This window comes from Crocodylus siamensis, chromosome 5 (genome assembly GCF_052110815.1).
Source record: "Crocodylus siamensis isolate JL-2025a chromosome 5, ASM5211081v1, whole genome shotgun sequence".
NCBI lineage: Eukaryota > Metazoa > Chordata > Crocodylia > Crocodylidae > Crocodylus > Crocodylus siamensis.
In genome coordinates this window covers 75,039,615-75,065,667 of record NC_143399.1, presented here as the reverse complement: position 1 = coordinate 75,065,667, position 26,053 = coordinate 75,039,615, and the positions used below count along the sequence as shown (strand labels likewise).

Here is a 26,053-nt window from a genome sequence, read left to right as displayed (position 1 = left end):
ACTGTGGCTTTCCCCTTACAGCTGTGAGAATTCCAGCCTGCAAGGGGCTTCTTGGGGCCCCCCTATTCCCCACACACATCCCACCCTGCCCCACACACTGTGGGGTGGAGCCGGGGGGCAGCAGGTTGGGAGTGAGGGGAATGGTTCGGGGACTGGCCAATGATTAGAAATGGGTCCTGGTACAAAAGAGGTTGATAACCACTACTCTAAATCAGTGCCTAGGACTAGTGCCCCACTCACTCATCCCTAGTTACACTACTGCCCCGTGGGCCTTAAATCTGGGTCAAGGATTAAACCTTACTGGTTAAGACTTGGTCTAGATAAAAATGAACTGACATTCATGAAGGAAAGGAAAGCAATCAGAAAAGAAGGTAAAGATTTATATCTGCCTGTTTGTGCCTTTTGTTGCCTGAATTTATAACCTGAGCTACTCTTACATGACCCAGTAACAGTGAATCAAATGGTCTTTTCTTTTTGCATCGGACCAGAAAGTTGCATCCCTTTCATTAGCTCTGGTAGTTTTATCACATTGGCTAGGGACAGGCATTACACATAAACTGGTTTAAGTGATCAGAAACTGGTTTAAACCTGTAACAGAACAGATGTTCGGTGCACATAAACCAGCTTGAAAATTGCTGAAACTGGTTTGAGATAAACCTGGTTGAATGTATATCGGACTTAATTGATTTGGGTCAAACTGGTTAATGCAATGTCTCTCCCTGACCCCTTCCTGGTTTAAGTTAAATCAGAGTTCCCCAGCATCCCAGTTGCTTTGCAGCTGTGGGTAGGGCTCTGTTCTCTGCTTCAGCCCAGCAGGGACAGCCCTTCCCCTCTGCTCCCTGGCTGGAGCTCCAGCAGAGACTGCAGGCATCTACCTGGCTTCCTCCTGCCTCCCCCTCAGCACTCCCTGCTCAAGCAGGGATTCCCCACTCCCCTCTGCCTTACACAGACACCGCTTTATCATTAGCTAGCATACCACATGCTGGCTACAGTCGGTGTTGTGGGAGACATGACAAAGGCAGACAAGACAGTGTCGGCTTAGGGCTTTTTGGAGCTAATCAACAGGTAGCTAGTAATGTTCCTCCATTCCTTCCTTGGAAAAAGTTGCTTAAGAGCTTGAAATAATGAGAGAGACTGCTGTTTTGTTCGATGCTGACACAGCTACCAAATACATCTATGAAACAACTCTGCATGTAAATCCCTTCTGTGTAACTCAATGCTCTTTTATCAACAGCGGGGGGAGGCCAGGGACACCCTTCCCTAATCAGAGAGTCCTGCCAGGGCCTGCCTATGCCCTGCCCCCCACAGCTCAGCATTGCGGAAGGGAAGGGAGGGCTGCTCTAGTGCCCCCTGGCTTCTAGCCTGAGCCACTACAGGCATGTGCCAGCATTTCTTCAGTCCAGAGGGGATGTCTGTACAGTTACAGACCGGTTCATCCTGGTCAGGTTAAGCTAACCTGCAAAGATTGAATAAATTCAGGCTCAGGCTTTTTGAATGTCTGTCTGTAGCCCATGAGATCAGACTACTGCAATGCTTTCTATAGCTCAGACCCATTCAGAAACTGAAGCTCAGCTTGGCAGTGTCTTGCTTTTAACAGTGTGCTTTGCTAGGAATATGTTATAGTGATATTTCACACATGACCCTGGCTTACCAGTGCTTTCTATATAGAGTATAACAGATTGGTTTTGACTGATGAGCTCCTTTATGGTTTACAGTGCATCCCTTTATGGTATAAATCTTCACCTGACAGTCCACCTTTCTCCTCATAAAATCCCACTACACATGGTCAGGTCAGAGCTTCCTTGATCTTGTTTAGGGTCCCATAATTTAGGCATTTTTTCTCCCATATTTCTAAATCAGTTAACCTATGTAGCAGGCCAAAAACCTCCCATTTCACTGAAATCTTGGATTTTTAAGAACTGTATTTTTAAATTTGAGTCCCTCTTTTCTAAGATGCTTGTTTTTTGGCTAATATTTGTCATGTTTTTCCATATGAAAATTGTATTGAACTTTCCTTATAGTGAGACTGACTGATAAAGCAATGATAACATGTTAGGTATGCTTCTAGGGGAATGAGGATCTACTATATCTAGGCCTGACCCTACTTCCATTGAAGTCAATGGCTAAGCTCCCATGGACTTAAAAGGGAGCGGGGCCAGATCCTCCATTTGCAAAACCCTGTTGTGGGTGCACTGATACAGACCAGTTAACATCTTGCTACGGTACCAAAGGCACAAGTTTGTCCTCCAGACTTGTACTGAAGGCTGTCCCAGATGACCATCTGTAAATGAATACCTGGTCACTCAGGCTGGGAAGTCAAAGGCAGCCTGCTAGTCACATGACAGCACTTATGCACTCCTGGCTATTGAAACTAATCTTAACTACACTAACCTGATAAGGCCTTCGACTTCTTTTTTGATTGCTTGTTCTGAAGCTAAAAAGAAATCTTTCCGTCTGCCTCTGTTAAATGCAGATGGCCTAATTCTGCTTGGTGTTACACCATTGTCAATCAGGAATGATTCTGCTGTGCAAGGACAATTTCTCTCTTTCCATTTTAGCTAGCAGTCCCTTCCAAGTTGTGAATTAGTTTGTTATTGCACAAAAGCAGGAATTTTGAGAGTTGTGAAATCACTTTAAAATATTGGAACAGAACAATGTGAACAAAACAGTGCAACTAATTACACTTTATGCAGTTTATTCTCCCTTCAAAGCATAATGTATTACTGCCAATACAATTAATGGGAATTATGTGCACACACTGAGGAAAGAATATGCATGAACAGTTTATATTTCAGTCTATTGAAATGGCAAGCTTCTAATTTTTGCCATTGACACAGAATAGTTGCTATAAAGACAAGGGGTTTTTATATTAATATTGTGAACACATCTGTGAATTTTATCATCAAGCAAATGACCATGGAGAATGACAGCTTTTACATTTTAGTAACTAGCAATATTCTACTTTTTTGCCTTCAAATGGAATAAAGTTATAATTAACAACTTTAACCTACCCTGAGTATTGCTGTCAAATGTGCATTTTATAGTCAGAGTGATACATTTGCTAATGTGAAACGTAAAAGATCTAGAAAGCCTTGAAACCCCACCTGAAGAAATTGCATGTGTGTTCCTTGTTTAGACTTATTTTAATAAGGGTTTGTAGCTAGACTAATTTCCTTTTCCCAACTCATATTTTATTTTCCCACAGTAGAAAACACAATAGACCAAAAACAAAACAAACAAACAGGGAAGAAAGCAAAAGGAATCATACAAGGGCATTCATTTCCTCTTCTCATTAGATAATAATTACAATTATAATTACCTGTTTTCCTGTTGCAAGTGGGTTAAGTGGCTTCTTTGTTTTACAAGCATGTCCAGCTTTTCCTCTCTTATCTTAAGTTCAATGAAGTAACACTGCAAGTCAAATAAGCTTTCAATGGCGCTGAAGTTAAGAAATAACAAAAAGCTTTGTGTTTTGAAAATGCATAAGGGAAAAGAGCAGATAATATCAGTTAAATTTCCCTGATCTTTAAAATGAAACAAAACAGATTTTTTTTCCGTACACAGAGTTAAGGCAGCGTGAATCTCCTCTTAGTTACACTGCTTTAAATAAAAAGTAGCTTAAGTGCAGCTTTATTATTGTGAAATGGGTGCACATGAGATCAGAAGCAGTGTTAGCTTATGTAGAAGTATAAGGGAAAGTAATGAGGGTTCATTACAGCCAGACAGGAAAAAACCTTTGTTTGTTTTTTGTTTTCACTTAAAAAGGGCAATACTGGGAAGTTCTTTTCTCTCTAATAAACCAGCATGGCATGTTCGTTCCTTCAACCCATAGCATTCAGGATTTTAGTAAATTCTTAGCAAGATGTATCATTCTGTTAAATCCAAATAAATATGCTCATAGGAGATATTTTACTCATTAGCATTTTTCATTATTTCGGTCTTTTCTTAGATATGTAGTTTAGTGACAAATATACTGCATTCTTGAACAGCATGTATGTTTTTCTTTTATTTCTGCATATTACCATCTCTCTGTCTCTCTCTCAAAAAAGAATGATTAAACCCATGTCCTGATTTACTCAAGGCAGCACAACTGTGATAAGCCTTTCCTTTCTACAACAGCCATGATTACTGCAGTAATTTTTTGCCAATCCGAATGTATGAGACACACAGGGAATAAAGTTACTAAAAGCTGAAATGTTATATTGGTTAATGCATTTTGGGTACCAAGGTCATCCAAAGCCTATGTTTTTGCATTATCATTTGGAGCCACCTGCAGGCACAGAATATAATGCTGTCAAAATGGGGAGAGTTTGTCAGTGTTTGTGATCATGTGCAGGAAGGAAAGATGTACTTTATTTGTAAAGTATGATTCTGCAAAAATGTTTTTCTCGCGACTTGCACTCTATCCATATAGGAATGGACCCCATAACTGTACCTCTAGAGGAAAACCTGGAAAAAGAGACACAGCTCTGTCAAAGCAAAGTCTGTGCACATAGGTAAGTGAGAAGAGAAGAATATCAGAAAAACTACGATAGTGAGGACAGCTCAGAGTGACCTTATGTAATACAGTGTCATAAGCTCTATGATAGTCTAGGAGGTTTGGCATAAACACAATTCAGGAAGGGGAGAAACAGTCAATGTTTTAATGAAGCATCCAGGTAAATTAAAGAAAGTTTTGAAGAGAAGTGGCTGTGATAGTCCAGGAAATAAGCAAGAGGCAAGGATTTTTGTGGGTTGTATTTTCTGTTGGACAAATGGCAAGGTTGGGATAAACTTAGACAAGCTTTTGGATGCAGTGCATTCTTCTTCAGGTCAGATAGATGACACTGTGTTAAAAATAGCACACAGAGCAGTTCTGTGCAAATAAATAAATATAGATATAGTTTACAAAATCCTATTTTGACAATTTTGCATCCAAGAGAACAGAAAATATCTTTATTTGGTTTGTTCTCATAAAACTGTCAGTCAGAAAAAAATGGAAAGACCCTATACATTTTCACGTCATGTGGCTAATCAAATAGGTGTGTTTTATTTCAGTTAAATTATTCACTTGTCACAATAACTTTTCCTATTTCAGGTTGCATTGTTTCACATTTCTGAGATCCCAATCCTTTTTTTCATATTTACAGCACCTTTTTGTTTTGAGTGGGAATGGGGATCATTTTTCAGTAACTTTCTTTGGAAGGTTATTAATGATATATTGAATACTATTAGCATCCAAGCCATTCTGTAAAGCAACTAATATATTACCTCACTATAATGTAACACTACTATTATTAATCATTCAATTTCCTTTTAGTAAGCTACATGTTTTTCCACCGTGTTGTAGAATTACCTTTGAAACAAATATTTGCCAATCTCAGTAAATAGCCATGTACTGGATGGCTTGCTAAAATGTATATGCATTACCTACTTAATTCCACTTATGCAGCAAAGACTCCCCCTTTTCACATTTGCTATTCAATGTAATACATGGTAACAACCTAACATAGGACATGAGTTGGCCTCCCATGTTGGGTAGTACCTTGAGCTTCAATCAATGACATCCTGAGTGCTAAACCTGACTGCTGCAGAGGGAAAAAGAGACCCCTTTTCCCCACCAATTTACTTTCCCAAGCTACAAGAAGGATTTTGCTTCTTGGTTTGTTAAATTAATCTTTTGTGTCTATGCTTCATGTAACCAGGCCCATTTAGCTTTGACCCATTCTTTTAAATTTCTCCTCCCTGAAATTCATTCACCATGGATCTGTATTTGTAATTACCGAGTTTGCCTCTAGCATGTGGTGGCAGTGACAAAGTGGTCAAGGCATTTTGCCGTGGCTCCAGACAGCTCACTTTGGGCTTATACAGAAGTCTGCCCTAATGAACCTAGCTGTCAATTGGTATCTAATGTTTTGTATTATGGAGCCAGAAGCAGCTGGATGTGAATTCTGCTGTATAACTCCATCATGTGCTATTGGTTACCCATGCAAGCTTCTGCTTCTTCTACCTTGAGTATTAGGGAATTATCCTCCATCTGATTAAAGTCATACACACACAAAATATACTCTTTCTGCTGGTGGCAGTTTTCCAAACAAATAACTGTGTTGTGGACATCACCAAGAGTCATTCGCTACAATCACTTGTCCCACTTCCCATAGTCTTGACTCATCTTTATCCTCCTTGTGGTAAACCCATCATTAACAGACCTTGCATGTATAATGTCCTCTGTTACTTTTCTCTCTTTTTCCTTCATGTCATTGACTGTATTTTGTGTTAATGTATGAAAAGGGACATTTTCATGGGATATTGTTCCATGGTCTGAGGAGAGAAACCAGGAAGGTAAGTATACAGAGTCAACCAGGACGGATAGGCAAAAGATAGGGGCAGTAAGAATGGATTAAATGGATGAGGTTTCTGAGTCCAGCAGGCCGGGTACAGACATTACACTTTTACTGGTATAAGTGATCAGAAACTTGTCTATACCCATAACAGAGCAGAAGTTTGGCACACGAAACCGGTCTCTACCCGTAACAGAGCAGAAGTTTGTCACAAATAGATTGGTTAAAAAATAGCGGAGCCTGGTCGAAGGTGTGCCCCCGGTCCCTCCCCCAAGGGCGAATATGTGTTCTGTTTGCTATTGATCTAAACCATGCTGCTTACAAAAAACCATGTAACCTAGATCAGTTTCACCTCAGGCTTTTTGAATGTCTGTACCTAGCCCCAGAGACCCAGTCATCTTACTTCTAAGTTTCGTGGTCCCCTGCAGGAAGTCTGACAGCTCTTCAAACATTGGCAAACTGAGGCTCCAGGCTCAGCAGCATCTCATCAGGCAGGCTGCTAGAGATTCAGAAAGCTGACAGGAAAACAAGCCATTATTCTTCATAAGATTTAACAAAATCGGCATGGCCCAGCAAAACAGTTAGATTTCATCTAATCAGCATTCCTCAACAGAAAAATATCAGAAGGAATTGGTGAAAAAGAACAAAGTTAATTCAGCCTAATTATAGGTGATTTCCCACTGAGATCAGCCTTCAGTCTTTGGTCCTTTTGTCCAGTCCAGGCAGTATCTACCATGAGAAATGAGTCATAAAGTACTGAAGCTAAATTGTGTTGATATATGAGTGATAGCAGACAGCAAGTTCTGTTTGAAAGTATGACCTGCTTTATAAATTGACAAGGAACAGGTTAAGAAGAGAAGAAATACGCCGAATTCAGCCTATTGTGGGTGAATGCAAGTGGCTTCCCCCGGGATCAATATTCAGACTTTGACTGTCCTTGTTTCTCAGTCTATAAATTACTTCACTAGAGGGACCAGCTATAAAGCACAGAAGCTAAATTTGTTGATGACACAACAGTGGGATGAGTAGTGAGCACAAAGCATACCACAAGTAAAATTTGAAAGAATTAGGACCTACTTTATAAATTGGCTGACATGTGCCAAATGAAATGTAATGTTGACAAATGTAAAGTAATACTCAAAGAAAATAAACACAAGAACAAAATGAATGGAATTGAACTACCACAGAAGGACTTTGAAAAGGACCTTGAAGAGACAATGGAGTTCACTTAGAAAATATTTAGACAATAAGGGAAAGTAATTTGAAAAGCCAGGTGATTCAGAATACACAAACTACAAAGTGACCTTGAATGGAGTACTTGAATTCAGCATATCTACAGCAATTTAAAATATTGTAGGTAGACAGAAAGTAAGACGGCTTAATATGGTAGTTAATGGTTCCTAAGCCATTGAAGATCTGGTCCCTACCCACTCTTTCTGCAAGAAGTATTTGGGCAGGAAAAGGAACTTGCATAAATGAATTCCCCACTCTATCTCAACCTCTACTGCAGCAGTCTTACATGTTGTTCTCAGCCTCTTTTACCCTGCCATTGAGGCTGTGGAGGATACAGAAGTGCTACTGCTTTGGGACATTATCAGAATGGTTTTGAAAATATAAATAGTTGCTTGCACTGAAGATGGAAGTGAATCACAGGCTGTTTGCTAAGATAAAAGGCAGTTTTTACTTCCAAAAGTCCTCTCCTTCAAATATTAGAAAACACGTTATAGTGAAGGGAAAGACAGCACACATTTCACTTTGCTCATGAACATGATTTTCCACTCATTTCACAAGTGGTGAGAGTTTTCACAGTTCTCTGATGGACATGTAACTTTAACAAACCAGCTGGCTGACATGAATGTGTAAAGAATACAGTAGCAAGCACTTTCATGGATCGCAAAACTGGTTTTAGGGACAACGGTGCCCTGGGTGAACTTGTATTTTGGTGCCTCCCCCACCCCCCTGGTCGGCAGCACTGCTGTAGGCAGAGGCAGGTGGGCTGGGACACAGGGTGCAGTCCAGTAGGTAGGCAGAGCTACCCGTACTGTCCAGCTCAGCTCCTCTTGTGCAGTGGCTGGAGGTATGAGGGTGGGCTGGGGAGTGTGGGCAGCTGCGCCTCCCCGCTAGACTGCACCCCACATCTCTGCTCCCTTGCCTTTGCCTGCAGCAGCACCTCTCACTTAAAGAAGCTGGGTACTGCTCTGTATGTGTGTATGTGTGTGGTGCCCCCTGACCACAGTACCCTGGATGGTTGCCCACGATGCCTACCCCTAAGGCCGGCTCTGCATGGAAGGGAAATATAACATGATTGGGACTTGAAAGCTTGAGTAAAAACCAAATGCAGTGCACCTGAATAGCTAGTATGTTTTCTAGCATGACGTTTAAAATTTAGAATCACAAATGTAGAGAAATGCAGTCCCCGAGGAGCTAGAGATCCTGCTTTCACTGTTAGGGACTTTTATATCTGCATAATTTAAGTGAACTAGAAGAAACTTTGTGAAGCCAAACTCCCTCTGTTCTCAAACCCAGAATTTAGCATCTTTTTTTGCTGAGAAAAATACTTTTCTTACTTTATGAAGCAGATCACTTGTACTGAGACTGGCTTCTCTGGATTGAAGGAATACCAGTCTGAGTAAATATCAAAGCCACCATGTTCTTCTAAGAATTCTTCATGTGTAGTCGTGAGGATACAAACAGGGATTTCTCAGGGGCTCATCCAGATCCTTCCCAAATCTTGAGAGATCGTTTCCTAGGGAAGATTATAAAAATTCCCAGGTGAAGGAAAACATTTGCAGCTGACTCTGAAGAATGCAGTAGTTGAATGAATATAGAAGAAAACCACTAAATGATAGAAACATCTTTTCTAACACTTTACTACTGCTTACTTGCTTAGATAACAGTTAAGTTCCATTTTCAAAGGGTGTGTTTAGTATATGTATTAGCATGGGTTAAATTAGATCATCCTCAATGCTGCAACTGGTGGACCATTTTAAAATCATGATTTCTGACCCAATAGTAAATACAGTGGTGATTATGCTAACCTTAGCTTAAAATAACCAATGAACCAAACAAACAAAAAATGGAAAACCAAAAATTCCAAACTCCTGTAAAACACATTTGTCTCAGTTAAAATACTGGGACAGGGAAGCTTTTGTTCTAACAACTTCTGACTTAATGAGATTCCCCTAGATGCTTCTTCCTATTATTTATTGCTATTATTAAATATTATTATATTCCCTTAGCCTCTAGGTGATACAAGTAATAAAAGATCAGCTTCTCTCATATTTTTGGCCTAGTTTTGACCACTGCTAAAGGCAAATACCTAGCACATTGAAAAGATGTATTGTTTTAATTTAGAGGAAAAGTTTCCATAATTTTTTTCACAGAAAATTGATTAGTCCTATTTGGCACTGACTCTTCCTCTTTCTACCAGAAATGCTACATTAAAAGAGATGAAAATATGTAAAATATAACTTTCATGATACGATCCCATATAAACAATCCCTACACTTGCCACAGGAAAGATATATAATTCTGGAAGGGAAGGGGGATTTCACTAGAGATTTTTTCAAACAGTGGTCCATGCTATGAAAACACTTGAGAAAAAATGGGTTGGGTGGATTTGATATGAGTGTTGCAGGGTAACTTTTAGTTCAGATGCGTCAGAGGGTGAAGTTTTTGTGACTCTTGTATAATAACTTATGACATGAAAAATGGATGTCCATTTCTAGATAAAACTTATTATTTTAAAAAGGCTTGCAAAATTCTTACCGTATCTCCAATCTTTCATATAAATATATACAATATAAGTAAATGTAGACAAATGATAATGTTTGTATAGTCCAATTATAGTACCACTGGTACATCTATGTAGATTTCAGACACACAATGAAAGCAAGTACTCATATACGTTACTTGTGTAGATACTTACTTGCAGGATTCAGGCTGTAGACACAATGTTATTAGCCATGTGTTTATAGTACTTCTCTAGCAGACTTATTTTTACTTTTTGTGTCATACGTGGTGTTTTAGAGTCCGTCTCATCATTATTAGTGTTACGCAGACCTTCTATCCCTTAGTAATCTATACAGAATCAAATTACATTTCATGAATAATAACATCAAGTTGGACAGAATATTCTAAATTCCAGGAAATTTGGAAACTATATCTGTGCATAATAATACCTCATATCTCAGCTATTTCATTCAGCAGTGTCATAATGGATGCCAGGCTCTGAACTGAAAAAAGGCAGAGCAGATATCTCCATCAGCCATCCTCAATTTTGCAAATGAAGGTTTTGGCATTCACAGCTTATTATTGAAATTAATGCTCATTGTGACCTCCCTTCTCTTGATAGAGTACAAACGTATGACTGCGGAGAGAGGATTGCAGACTGGTTCTCTGAGTTTCTTGGTCGTCAGTGTCACCTGATTAGGCAGAGTTCAGACTTCAAAGGAAATGCAACTCAGAAACACGTAAAAGGTATTTGCTTTTCCATGTTTATGAAAAATGGATCTGATATTCTGTCTCTCTAAACAGAAAATATGAGCCTGCTTGCCATGTCTTATGACAGTGGTGGTCAACCTTCCAGTCCTCTGGGCCACAGGAGTGGGATGAGGCCAGTCTGAAGGCTGGACTCCACATAGGGATGGAAAACAGGGTCAGTCTGCAGGTGTACTCTAACACACTGGCTCAGCTCCATGCACCAGATCCAGCTGCAATTAATGTTGCCACTGCTCTCTTATGCCGAATTTCTGGATGCCTGGGGAACGCTGCAGGCCAGATGGCATGGCCCTTTGGGCTAGATTTGACCCATAGGTCAGAATTTGAGCACCACTACCTTATGCTGAGTAAAAATCTACTGCAATGAAGAGGAGAGATGTCCTGAACATGCAGACCAATAAGGAACTGTATATCTGTTTTGCTGATCCTCCATTTGTTCAATTTAGGGAAAAAAATCTAAGTAGTCTTTTATACCATCCCAATACCCTTTCTATCTAAAAATCTTATGGTCATTGTGAAAAATATGGAAAATTTCTGAACACAGAATTTATTCTTATATCAAAATGTATTATCTTAAAACAGAATGAATTGAAAATGACACTAGAAATCCTAAGTTATTGCCACCTGTAAATTATTTTATGAAGTTGAGCTATATCCTATTTAATAAGTTCATTGCACTACATAAGTTTGATTCAGGCTTCTAATTTAATAGGTTGGACTCTTTCCATTGTATTATTCCAGTGAATAATTTCTTCAATGAAAATAAATGGAAACAATATGGGGGTAGGGGTTAGACATAAACAGCATCATATTGATCATTTGTAATAATTATTTAATAATGTTGGATTGATTTTTAGGTCAGGCACCCTCTGCAACCATCTCACTTTCTCTTGTGAATGAAGCACAATATCTCCTGGTAAACACTACAAGCATTTTGTATCTGAAAGAGCAAATTATTGCAAGGTGAGATCTTTGTCAGCTGAGATGGCATATTATGTGAAGCTGGTTTTCAGAATCATGTCATAAGGTAAAAGTATCAATGCATTAGTTAGAAATTGAAGTTTTCATCCTTCAGTCCCTCACAAGGATGTATTCTAAATGCCATGTTAAGATAGATCCCAGTTAATAAGATCATAGGAAAGTTGAGCTAGAAGGGATCTCACAATGTCATCTAGTCCAGCCTACCTGCTTACCTGCTGATCTCAGTATTCAAGTTAAATACCTGATTTTATCATATTTGTCAATAATCTGCAGAAAATTTTAGTTTATTTTTGTCCAAAAGCTATCTGCAAAAAGCTGTTTGCTTAGAAACCAGTTTATGCCTACCTATGTGTTCTAAGGATCAGAAATACAAAAAGTTATCCTACTTGCTTAGGAATGAGTTATTAATTAGATATCTGCTCTAGGATCCATGATTCCATAAGACAGGGGTATCAAATTAATTGGGCCCTGAAAACTAGATGAGTGGCACATGGGGCTAGTCCAGTACAAGGCACCACATGCAGCATGCACTTCAAACCACCCTACACACAGCATTGCAACATATGCCCTGGACTAGTCCATATACCACATGCCGCATGCACTCTAAACTGGTCCTGCATACCATGTGGAGCATAAGCCATAGACCAGCCTACATCCAGAGTGGACCCTAGACCCATGTGCCAGGTTTAGCATGCATCCCAGCCGTGCATGCTGGTGTTGCATGCTCCCCAGGCCAACCTCACATGCAGATTGTGCCCTAGACCAGCCCCACATGTCATGGTCTGCATGTGCTGTGGACAGGCCTACATGCCATGTGTAGTATGTACCCCAGAAAAACCCCATGTGCCATATCCAGTTTGCAGGGCTGGGGCCTGGGCCAGTGCTCTCTGTATGTAAGTCAGTCCGGGATATGCCACGTGCAGTGTGTGGCTCCAGTCCAGCACAACAAGCTGGATGGCAGGGCTTCATGGGCCAGATCCTGCCTGTGGACCATATCCTTGAAATCCTTGCCTTAACATAAGTGTTTAGATCAGGGGTGGGCAAAAAGTGGCCCACGGGCTGGATGCGGCCCACCAGGCCATTCTATCCAGCCCATGGGGCCCCTAAAAGTTTAGAAAATAAATATTTATCTGCCCCTGGCTGCCTGTCATGTGGCCCTCGATGGCTTGCCAAAACTCAGTAAGCAGCCCTCTGTCCAGAATAATTGCCCACCCCTGCTTTAGATAGATCACATGTTAAAATGAATACATGACATCTTTTAATACCCTTTGAAAGTCCCTGTTTGTTGTGGAAAAGCTAAATATTCAGAGCTAAAAGCCAAACCAGTGAAATATTTCAAAGAAATCTGTTTGTCAGGATATATTTATTTTGCTGTTTGTTTCCTAGTTGACTTTTGGATTATTCTTACAAAAACAGGAAATAAAGGAATCATTCAATCCACTTAGAGGTCACACATAAGAAAACTTTCATGTCTAAATACCTAAATCCTATTTATGTAGATTGTTATGAACACCCTACCACCTCAACCCGTTTCCCACCCTACGTGCCACATGAAATTCAGTCTCCTTCTAGTCCATGGTCTCTGAGTCTCACCACTGCTCTGTTCTCATTTCGTGTTATTCCCTTGTCCCATTTCACTGCCCTATGTCCTTCTCTTATTCCTTATGCTTGGAAATCCCTCCCTCCCTCGCTTAACCAAGTGAATATTCTTTCCACGCACAAATCCTTTCTCAATCACGGTTCCACAAGACCTTTCAGTATTAACCCACTGAACCTGAGCAATGTTAGGTTTTGTATCCCTTGAGAAGATGATAATTCAGGAACTAGCCAGGGATATAATACCTGCAGCAAACAGCTGTGTGGGACTACTGAGGTCCTCCAGTTGTTTTCTATGGCTTTTATTTTTAAAAAAATGTGACTTCTCTCTTTACCTGTGCAGAGCCATATATGAGCTCCAGCTGAGTAGAGAAAAGGTGTCTTTTGAAGTAATAGCCACAGCCAGCACCTGCATGGCTCACCCTTCATTCAACAAACTGCTGCTAATTAAGCCAGTTGTGAATTGCCCAGAGATGAATGCTCCAGGTGCTGTTGTATCTATAGTGTATATGCATTTTGACATCACTGACTATAGTTGGTTTCAAAAGGAAGTAATTCCATTTGTACTGCTCTCAAGGGCTTGTGGTGAGAAGAGTAGCATTAAGGTGCAACCATACTTGTAAAGGAGCACCACAGGGGAAGGCCAAATAAGAAAGGCACTGAATCAATCTATCTCTCACTTATTTTAGTCATACTTCCTCCATAATGAGCCATTTCCCCTTTAGGGTCTCTTCTGGTTGGGTTTTAACTCTCTGATGGAGCAGCAAGGTTTAAAAGTCTCTCTCATAAGTGAACTTCTCACTCAGGACCCTAAGCTCAGATTTCCTAGCCTTCCCCATAAACTGGCAAAAGACTCCAGCTTTCTAATTTTGTATACATCAAATATAACATGAACCATTTGAAGTGATTTAACAGCTTGCAATATTATGTGGGTGAAATCAACTTTCAGCTCTTCCAGTAGACTGCAGTTCCACTACACAGTAAGAGCACTGGCAATTTCTAAGCTTTGTTTGTCTCCCTGTGAAGGGCCCTTTGGGGTGGGTGTAGTTCTGCAGTGCAAAAACCAGGCCTAGGCCTCTGGAGTAGAAATGCAAAGGAGAGGAATGGGACAAAAAGCAGCTTGTGGAAGAAGTAAAGCAAGATGATTTGCTGCTTTTGCACATCTCCTGCTCCTTCTCCCCCACCTGTTGGTCTAGAGCAGCGATTCCCAAACTGTGGTACGCATAGCACCAGCGGGACACAGACAACCTATGAGTGGTACACACAGGCGGCGGAAGGCCGGGGTGGGAAGGATGCACACAGACACACACAGCAAGCAGCAACCTGCTGCAAGTGACCAGGAATGCAGCTCAGCCATGTGTGGAGCAGTGCCCAACACGTACATGTGTTGGGGGGAAGGTATTGGCAATGCTTAGGGGGTGCTCACAGGTGCACATGCACCCCTTGGAAGCACCAGCTGCAAAACCAGAAGTGCACCGGTTGGCAATTGGCTGCTGTGGGACCCATCCCATCGGCAATCTGATGCCCACCCCCAGACTCAGGAGGCACCAGTCACCCATGGAGGAAGAGGTGTGGGAGAGAGAAGCGGGGGGGAAATTGAGGCTCCCATGGTGAGGGAGGGAGTGGGGCAGAGGCAGGGGCTGGGGAGAATGGGGCCCCAGGGTGGATCAAGAGATGATCAGAGCCCCAGACAGCTTGTCCATCGGTGCAGGGAGGCGGGGGCTCCTGCTGTTATGCACTCCCCAGGAGAGGCATGGGGGGCACGTATCCCCCAGATTTGTGTGTGGGGTGCAGGCAGGCTCCCCACTGTGCACTGGGCTTTGTGTCCCACTGCTGTTGCATCAGGAGCCACGTGCGATGCCATGTGCCTCTTGTGTGCTGGCTGCACCACATGCCATGCCTGGCGGTAGGAAGCACAGCATGGCATCTCACGCAGCTCCTGAGGCAATGGTAAGAGGGTGCAGAGCCCAGTGTGCATTGGGCAGCCTGCCTCCACCTTGTGTTCAAATCCAGGGGGCATGTGGCCCCCATGCCGGCCCTGGGTGTGCACAGTTGTGGGAGCCTCCCTGTGCTTCTGAAAAAGCTCAGGCTGCCCCAGGGAGAGCCAGGAGGTGGTGGGGCGGGAGGGGATGCGCCCTTCTGTTCAGGCTTGCCAGGGAGCGGGGCAGGCCAGCCTGAGGGAGAAGACCCCCACGGAGCAGCGGGCTGCACTCTGGTTTCTGGGTGGCAGTGCCATTGCCTTGGGAGCTGTGTACAACACCATGTTGTACCGTCTGTTGCCAGGTAGGCAGGGGATGAGGTGCAACCAACACATGGGAGCCACACGGTGTCGTGCACAGCTGCCAAGGCAGTGACAGGAGGGTGCAGAGCCCAGCACACAACAAGCCACCCACCTCTGCCCCATGCACAAATCTGGGGGACACGTGCTCCCCGTGCCTCCCCCGGGGAGGTGTGCAATGGCAGGGAGTCACGACTCCCAGTGCCCCTGAACAAGCCTCCCATATCTCCATCCCATGACCCGTGTGTGTGTATGTGTGTCTGTCTGTATGCTCTGTCAAGCAAGCTCACCCCTCCCACTAAAGACATCCCCAAATGCATCTCTGGATGGGTAACTTTACACTGGCTTTTTTTCCAGTTTACAAATGTTTTATATGCCTTCTTTGACTGATAAAACAATGTTTTATGATTACTAAAGATTTTGATGTTTTAATACAAAGTCTGTGTGTGAAAAATTTGCTGGTGGTACTTAAGGCTGTATCATTTTGAATTTATGGTACTCAATCTGTCAGAGTTTGGGAACTGCTGGTCCACAGTCTCTGTCAGGACATCTGTGACACATGTGAGAAGAACTGTTGCCATTCCAAAGTGCAGAGCTGCTTGGTCAGGGTGCCCAAGAAAACCAAAGGGTACACTGCTGCTCTATATCTGTTACTAAATTGCTGGATGTGACCTTCCCAAATATTGAACTTCAAGGGCTTATTTTTAAAAGCTGTTTTTAGGTCTTTTTAGTTTTGTGTAGGAAGCAGTATTTAGAATCTTTACACGTAGGTTTGTCTTAATAAAAATGTGTTAAGATTTATAGACCCTCTAAATCTTTAATTCAGTTTTAATAGTTTCTCTTTGTGTTAATCTTCCATAGGTAAAAATTAATCTTCCTTTGTGTATTTGGCTCTGGAGAGGTGATCTAAAACAGTAACAGCAATTTAATTAAAGATTAGACCATAACCAAATGTTGCAGTACCACATACAAAGAGCAGTATCTGAATCTCTGATACCCTGGTTGTGGCTTGCCTCCATTATAACTAACAAAATCCCCACTGCGCAACCTCCCACTTGATGATTCTTTATTTGAAATAGGCACTTGAAGATGCACATGATTAATTTTAGTTTTATTTATTGGATAGAAATAAAAAGAGAAAAAGAACCTGAATTAAAATCTTGGATCCAACTTCTAGGGATATAACTAGAATTCATGGGGTTCAAATCCAAAGCCTTTTGTACTCCTAACTTTCCCCCTGCTCCCTTTATTTTTGTTTTCACTTTACTTGTGTCTCTATTTCATTTTATATGGTTGTTATATCTTTTAGCATTCTGAAAAGTGCCCAGCATAATTTGGGTATCAGTAATAAAGGTATTGATAGTCTGCCAAATTATAGCAGATTTCACTTTCATTCAGCAAGGGTGGCTCAAAACTGTTACAGAAATGTAGTTATCCATGTTAGTTAGAAGTCAAGTAGAACGCAGGGTAGATTTGCCCCTTATAAACTAACCAGTGTGTATGTGTAGCACATGCTTTCATTAGCTGAATCTCACAGCATCTGATGAAGTGAGTTGCAGCCCATGCAAGCTTGTGTTCTTTGTGTGTGTACACACATACACACACACACACATACATACACCCACCCACAAAAGCACACACACACTTTGGTTAGTTTATGAAGTGCAAGTCTACCCTGCCTTCTGTTCACAAGTGTTATACCAGGGTTGAGAGCCTTAAAGAATAAATGTTGCTAATCTGAGATGCTTATCAGTTTTGTCCGCCAGTAAGCTATACTGTATGTGGTTACAAATGCTTTTGTGTGCACTCCGTACTGGGGACAAGCCCACCCACCCTTCCCACAGCAGCCTGCACAGCACTCCTTCTCACACCTCCCCGTGCCCACCAAACAGCACTACCCTGGCTCTGGCCAGCGCGCAACGCTTCCCAGCAAGGCTGCTCCCAGGGTGACTGCAACAACCCAGGTATTTCTTGACTCCCCCTGCCTCCAGTGGCTCCTCCTCCTCCTCCTATCCTTGCTGCACCACTCAAGGCAGCAGGCAGAGCAGGCTAGCCATGGGGATATGTGCCAGGCAGCAGATGCCAAGCCAGGCAGGAGGGAAAAACCAGCCAGGCAGCTCCTGTCCCAGAGCATGGGACTCCAGCTTCATCTCCTAGCTGCCTTCCACCCATTCAGCTACCCACAGCCCACTGCACCTGCACCTCCTGGGCAAACTCTGCTGCACAGGCCCCCAGCCCCCACTGCTCCCCCAGCCAGCTCCCAGGACCTAGAAAACACCCCACACACGTGCATATCCAACCCCAATTTACACCCCACACACATCCCACAAGCATATCCCCGCCACACACAGTCCATTCCTTCCCGCACCCCCACATATGCCACACACACCCACACACTCCACCCCCCACACCCTCCCACACACAATATACAAAAGTAAGACTTTATTTTGAGCTGTTATGTAATCACTTCTATATACACTACTCAAAAAAACAAATCACAAGTTGGACAAAAATTATTTTTTGAAATAAAATATGTTATAGTAAATGTCTGATTTTTAGTATGATTTTTTTTATCTGTAATTTGTTACAATGGTATCTTCTGAAGGATTTTGTTTGTGCAGCCCTCAACAGCTCACCAAAACTCGTTAAGTGGCCCTCCAGTCGAAATAATAGCCCACCCCTGCTCTAATGATAGAGAAACAGCAAATGGGAACTTGAGAACTCTTTCATTTTATGGAGCATTAAGCAGAGTCAATGACATACCCATGGTATTCACCTAAGCCACTATTCTTTTTTTAGGAAATAATCTGCATAATTGGCCTTCATTTGTGGGTCTCATGCCAAATTCTCCCACTCATCCCAACTGATAAATACAGCACACTAATGCAAGTGCCAGTTGTTTGCTGGCCTTTCTGCATTCCCGGGAACAATTGCTTTGTTCCCCTAAAAGAAAAATTTCCTGCCTGTTGCTGTGGCAAGGACAACCTGTACCCACTGTTCCTACAAACCTCTCCAAATGTTTGGGGCTCCAAGAGTGAATAAAATAAATGGAAGCGAGCCACAAAAAGCTTGTGAATGTCCATGGTACTGCGAAGCAGAGTGCAGTATGTTATACCTACCTTACACAAATTCAGTCCTGTTAATTTCAGGTAGTCTCTCCAATTTGTTCAGATCATTTTTAATTCTGATCCTATTCTTCAAAATGCTTGTAACTCCATCCTTCCCATTTTATTGTCACCTGTAAATTTTACTTTTATGTTGGGGCTTAGTTTATAATGGTCTCCACATTTGTGTTCTAAAGGAAAGGCCGTTTTGAACAAAACACGTGATTTTCTTAACTAAAAGTGCCAGTTTTGCATCACTTGATGCTCACATTTTATTAGAATTTTATTTTTTGTTACGTTTTCTTCCATTTTAAGTAAAATCAAACAACTTGAAAGTTTTAATATTAATTTTTCTAAAATATTTTTCAAAAGTACTCTGTTTTCCATTTTTCTGTCTGTACTTTGGTGTGACTTGTTTCAAAGTCATCACGTCACTGGTTAAGTTGCTCATGTACATGTTAGCATAGACGCAATTAAATGGACATCTCGTACTAAGCAGGAGACAAGGAAAATCGTCTCTGCGGTTTCTACAACTGCCCTGTTCTTTGCAATAGCAGCTTTAGAAGCACAAGAGAGGAATGAGGTCTCAAGGATATAGCCAGCCTTTTCAAATCTGCATAGTATCTTCTTATTCCTTCTCCTTCACATGTCTCCTTCATGTGTGTTCATCTGCACGCAGCACAAATCTGTAATGCAACAGCCAAAATATTATACTGAGGCATGCATATCCCCATGGGTTATTTTCCAAAAAATCTTATTTTCATTCAATAATGGTTCCCCGCCCCACCCACCCCATCCACAAAAAAGTAGTACAATCTTCTATATCTCAAAGTGGGGGGGAAATGAAAATGTAGAGAGAATGTCTCATAATATTCTTTTGTTCGTATTTCTTTAATTGCATTAACTGTCTTATAGAAGAAAAGTCTTGCAGTATCATCCCAGCAGCTAGACATTCAAGTGGGTGAATAATTAGTGCAAGCTAATTAGTACAACTTATTTTCTTGTGCTCTATGAATCCATGGGGCAGATTGGAAGAGCCACTAGAAACAGAACAGCTGATCCAGCGCTTCCGTGCCAACATTGTGATCAACACAGTGGAGCCTTTTGAGGAAGAGGAATGGGCCGAGATTTCAATCGGTGCTCTACATTTCCAGGTATAGTCGGATTCCAACTGTCTTTTCCTGTTAGGTACCATCCTTCCCCTGCAAATGAAGCCATTCATTGCAAGGGTAAGTTTGAGACAGCAAAAGAATCAATACTGGTTATGCTCACAGTTCTGCAAAGGAATGCTTCTTGTGATTTGTGACATTTTCAAGTATACCCACAATGTAAACAGGCTGGTCTATTTCACTTTGTCACATTGTAAAGCATTTCTCAAATCACAACATTCCCTTTTCTCCAAATGAGAAACATTTTTGCCTTTATTTTTTCACGTAAAATGTACAAATCCTGGTGCATTCACAAAAAATATTAGTCCAACTCCACAGAACGAGGCCCCTGATTCTTCACGCCTTCATTTTTTGAATGCCCACCTTGGGAAATAAGGTATCTCAAAATGAGTATTTGAACACACAGTTCATTTCTAGTAGTTAGAATCTTTGCTACTATCAAAGGAAGGGAAAAGAAAACACAATATATCAGTGCACTTTGTTTTTATTTTAATGCTATCTGACTTACAACAATATTCCTTACTTAAGAGGTTTGAGTATTGATAAATATAAAAGAATCATTGCAAGGTAGCAGTTAATCTAAAAAATAAGGTGTATTATGAACATGCATTTTCACTGCCTTTTTAATTTCTAAGTTACCTGATCATGCTATATAGACATAAATTTTAGACAACCCTCTGCTGCAATGTTCCCTTAACTTATCCTTATGAGCCATTCAATACCAGGAATACCACTCTAAGTATCTTGAGACACTGCTTGCCATACTGAGCAGCCTGTCTGTGTGTGGCTTTTTTGTCTTGGTATTCCCTGGTCATAGTGCATCTTTTTCTTTTTTTGTGTGTATATGTATATAAAATTTGTATGAATGTGGACTATTGTCATCTTTGACTCTTGGGCAAATTGAGTACAAAGGCACAGCAGATAGATATAAGAGACTCTTAGAAATTCAGAATTGTAAGTATTATTTCTCTCTCCTAATTTGTGTTGTTTCTTCTTAATATTGTCAGCAATTGTGTTTATTTTCTTTAATGAACATTATTGGTCAGAAGAAATAGGTTATGTTTATGAACAGAAAGATGGAAAGATTTTCTTTATTATTTATTTCTATTTTAACATTGAAAGAGAAGGTCTTAAACCATTTTATCTAAACTGTAGCTGTGATGTACTACAGTTATGAGATGAGAACATTACATGAAAAATATGCATTACTTGGTTTCCCTATTCATTTTTGCAATATAAGTGGGACTGAAGGGATTAATTTCTTTTCTGAGACAGGGAATAAGAGATGGGTGCTAGTAATGGATGTGTCTGGTTTCATACAAATGAACTATCAAGAACTTTTATATATGAATGGAGGACCAAGGGTGTGAAATATAAATATTCATCTGCTCCTCTGTGGTAAAGGTCTCTATGCATGCTAAGAATTAACTTACCATAGTTTAGCTCCCGTTGAATGTGTCTACACAAGATGTGTTACTGCACAGCAGACTAATTTGCTGCTGAGTAAAGCATCACTATCTACACATACATGGCAATCAGGGTGCAGTAGACTAATTTACTGCACTGCCAGACAGTCCTTTCAGATACAAGTGGTGTCTGGTAGCCCAGTAAATTACTGTGCTTAAACACATGTGTAGATGGTGACGTCAGGATTAGTTTACTTTGGCTCAGGTTGAACCAGAGTATTTTCAGTTGCATTAACTGCACATATAGACATGCCCATATACTGTGAAATAAGCACCTTTGTACTTGCACAGTTACTGCAAAGCAGGTATTTCATGCTAAAGTCCTCCTGCATTGACCCAGTTGTAGAATCCATAGAATCATAGAAAGCAGGACTAGAAGGGACCTCAGGAGGTTATCTAATTCACTTTTGTGGTCAAGACAGGATCTTCCCTATCTAAACCATCCTGTGAAGTTTTCTTTCTTTCTTGTGTCAAACAGCACTGCACAAACAACCCTCTTGCTCAACTACCAGACACAATGTCTGAAAAACATCAAGAACACCCTAAATTTTCACAGGCAAAACAAATAGATGTGGGCACTGTCAGTGTTCTCTCCCAGTGCTGCTCAGCCTTTTTGCCCAGCGGGCTGAATGGGCAGTGCCCCAGCTGTCCATGGGCCAGATCTGGCTGGTCATCCTGATCTGGTGCCAAGGGTGGGCATGGCAGTGTCCCATCTGGCCATGCAGAGAGGGATGGGGCCAGCCCAGCCCCATTCCAGACCCTCAGGGGAAGAGGGCCTCACACAGTTTCTGAATAAGCAGAAGACACTAAAGGCATATTTCTATTCCACTTATTAGATGTGGAAGTGGACTTAGGTACCTAACTTCAATCCTATTCCATCTTGCTTGAGTCCCTGAAAAGCAGTTAATGTGAAAGGTAAGTGAATCCTATATGCTACAAGGGATATTTATGGGATCAGTTACCACTCCATTATCTATTCCTCATTTCATAAGCAGTCATAAAAAGGCCTAAACCCATCCCCCAATCTAGAATCATGGCTGGTTAGTAGATTTTTCCTACCCACAACTGCAAATGTTTTGTTAGAATATGTGGGATGGACATATATCTCATCAGCTGCTGGCACATGTTAAGCAAGTTTTCCAACTGAGATCTGAGGAATGTTGTGCCCCATTCTCAGAATAGCCAGATGTGCATGGCAAGTTGTATGATTCTGGGAATGGAGCATAAAATTCCTCAAACCCCAGCACTGAGACTGGTAGCTGCCAGGGACCAGTGCAGGGGGGTACCTTTACCCACTCTTGAACTGATACATCCACAAGCACCTGGGCTCTTTGAGTCCAGTGTTTGGGAGCCTTACTCTGATGTCAGGCTCATGGCATCCCAGATCTTTAAGGAGCAGGCATGCAGCTGGGAGACTGGGCTGAACACCCTCAAACTTTAAGTTTTCTGGGTGCCATAAGCGTAACATCAAGTAAAGGCTCCTCATGATGCAGCTGGAGATAAAGGAACTCTCCCAGCCCCTGCTGCTCATGCCAAGTTAAAGGGGCACCATCATTGTAATATGGTTATATAATTTTAATTGTATTTGTATATATAATCATATATGTAATTGTAGTCACCATCATGGTAATATGAGGGAGCTAGCAGGGGTTATTACAGGGCCCTTGGCACGGCTTTACGAGCGCTCGTGGTGCTCGGGCGAGGTGCCAGATGATTGGAAGATAGCCAACGTAGTCCCCATCTTTAAAAGAGGGAGGAGGAAGGACCCAGGCAACTATAGGCTTGTCAGTCTTACCTCAATCCTAGGGAAACTCTTTGAGAAGATTATTAAGGAACAAATCTGCAATGGGCCAGCTTCAGGGATGATGCTCAAGGGCAACCAGCACAGTTTCATTAGGGGCAGGTCATGTCACACTAACCTGATTGCCTTTTATGATCAAGTCACAAAAGCATTGGATGCAGGTGTCGCCGTGGACATAGCCTTTCTGGACTTCAGCAAGGCCTTTGACACCACCTCCCACCCCATCCTCATTAAAAAACTAGGCAACTGTGGCATTGATGCCTACACAGTCAGATGGATTGCAGATTGGCTGAAGGGTTGCATTCAGAGGGTGGTGATGGACGGGTCGTATTCGATCTAGGGTGAAGTAGGCAGCGGAGTCCCCCAGGGCTCGGTTCTTGGGCCCGCGCTGTTCAATTTCTTTATCAGTGATTTGGACGACGGGGTGAAAAGCAACCTGTTTAAATTTGTTGATGATATCAAAATTCGGGGCAAGGTGAGCACACTAGTAGGGAGGGAAAGACTGCAGCAAGACCTGAATAGATTACAGGGGTGGGCTAACAAAAACAGGATGCATTTCAATACTGACAAGTGCAGGGTGCTGCACTTGGGCAGTAGTAACCAGCAGCTAACTTATAAGATGGGAAACTCCCTTCTTGAGAGCACGGAGGCAGAAAGGGCTCTTGGAGTTCTTATTGACTCCAAGATGAACGTGGGCCGACAATGTGAGGTCGTTGTTGGCAGGGCTAAGCAGACCTTGTCGTGCATCCACAGGTGCATCTCAAGCAGGGCGAAGGAGGTGATCCTCCCCCTCTATGCAACACTGGTCAGGCCACAGCTGGAGTACTGTGTCCAGTTCTGTGCGCCCCACTTCAGGAGGGATGTGGACAACATTGAGAGGGTCCAGAGGAGGACCACCCGCATGATCTGGGGACAACAGGGCAGACCCTACAATGAGAGACTGCAGGACCTGAACCTATCCCAAGAGAAGGCTGAGGGGGGAGCTGGTGACCATCTATAAACTCACTAGGGGGGACCAGAAGGGTTTGGGAGAGACCTTGTTTCCCCTAACGCCCCCTGGCATAACAAGGAATAACGGCCAGAAGTTGTTGGAGAGTAGGTTTAGATTAGACGTCTGTAAAAACTACTTTGCAGTTAGGGCAGCTAGGATCTGGAACCAACTTCCAAGGGAAGTGGTGCTGGCTCCTATGCTGGAGGTCTTTAAGAAGAGGCTTGATGCCTACTTGGCTGGAGTCATTTGAGCCCAGTTTTTTCTCCTGCCCAGGCAGGGGGTCAGACTTGAAGATCTACAAGGTCCCTTCCGACCCTACTTCTATGATTCTATGATTGTGCTATTGGTTAAGGAAACCACCAAAACAAAATAGAATATGTTTCAAATAAACCATGTCCTCAGCAATAAAAAAGGAGTGGAATATATAAGCCATGAGGCAGAACTGGGGCAGTAGGAGTTAAAAATCTAAAGTTATATGGAAGGCAGCAAGGTGTATCAGAAAATATGGAATCTGTTCAAGAACATTGCGAGGTAGATAGAATCAGTGTGAACTGCTACAACAGATAAGAAAAGCATGTAAGATAGTATGGCCAAATCTGAAATAATAGATGCATAGGGATTCTGTAATTGATTACGTTCATTAATCAGCAGAATGTAAATGTGCATGACATCTAACATGATTGATCATAAGCAAAGCATGCGGGACAGTACAACCAAACCCCTGGTATGGTAGATATGGGAGGTATCTAGGAATGCTGTAATTATAAAGATCATTAATCAGCAAATTGTAAGGTTCAGTGGTGCATTTTTGATGTGTGTATAAAAAGGATGAAATAGAAACACACTTTAGATTTGTGTTTAATTCTGCACTTTCCCTGCTGTCAGCCAGTCCAATCACTTGGCTGATAATATAACTAAAGGCTACATTTGTTTATACTCACTGAATATCTGAATGCTTTTTCAAACCATGTTGTAGGGATGTGCAAAGCAAGTCCTATTCAATTTGGATTCAGCCCAAATCAGGGACAGTGATTCGATTAGTTGATTCAGATCATTGTCCCTGATTCAATTTGGCCGAATCTGAATCTGAAGATTTGATGCTGATTCAGAGAATCAGTGATTTGGACACCGACACAGCTTTAAATGTTTTTTCTACATACCTCAAGGTACCAGGCGCGACTTGTGATCACTGTGATGCTGGGGCAGATGGAGCGTCCCACAGGAGTGTACTTCCAGTACACTTCTGGGTCTTTCGGGGAGCCGTGCAGCCCCCTGTGCCCCTCCTGGCTTGGTGATCAGCCATGGGGGAACCCTGGGTACCCCCACCCCAGATCCAGGAGACACCAGATGCCAAACCAGGGAGGCACGGTGAGGGGAGGAGAAGCCCCCAGTGTACTCCCCAGCAGACCCAGAAATGAACCAGAAGTGCTTCTGGTCCACTTCCAGGTCTGCTGCTGAGCATGCTGGGGAGCCCCCCCACACACTCCTGTGGGATGCTCCATGCACCCTAGCATCTCAGCATTCACGAGCCACCTGGTACATAGAGGTATGTAGAAAAAACATTTAAAGCTGTCTCTATGTCCGAATCTCCAAATCTTTCTGAATCTCTCTGAATTGATTCAGAGGGTTCTGATTCAATTCAGAGAGATGAAAGCGTCTTCCGATTCAATTCGGATTTGGAGATTTGGCGACCGAATCTCCACCGAATCGAATCAGGGACTGAAGCTTCACACAGCCCTACTACCTGGCTCTTGGAAACAACAGTAGGTCTTTCTTCTTACTACTTTTTTGTTACTCAGCCTTAAAAGTAAGATGACAGTGTGTTACAAGAGTAGATGCAGTAATGG

At 42.1% G+C, this 26,053-nt stretch overlaps 1 protein-coding gene across 4 annotated transcripts in view; it reads left to right on the top strand.

Annotated features, from left to right (window-relative positions):
* Positions 1–26,053, top strand: part of MOCOS (molybdenum cofactor sulfurase) — a 406,903-nt gene that overhangs the window by 365,877 nt on the left and 14,973 nt on the right. For all 4 annotated transcript variants that reach the window (XM_090049140.1, XM_090049141.1, XM_090049143.1 and 1 more), the window contains 4 exons: positions 4,415–4,496; positions 10,675–10,799; positions 11,678–11,783; positions 19,807–19,933. In XM_090049140.1, the coding sequence (XP_089905266.1) occupies positions 4,415–4,496; positions 10,675–10,799; positions 11,678–11,783; positions 19,807–19,933 (440 nt within the window). The remainder of the gene's footprint in view (positions 1–4,414; positions 4,497–10,674; positions 10,800–11,677; positions 11,784–19,806; positions 19,934–26,053) is intronic.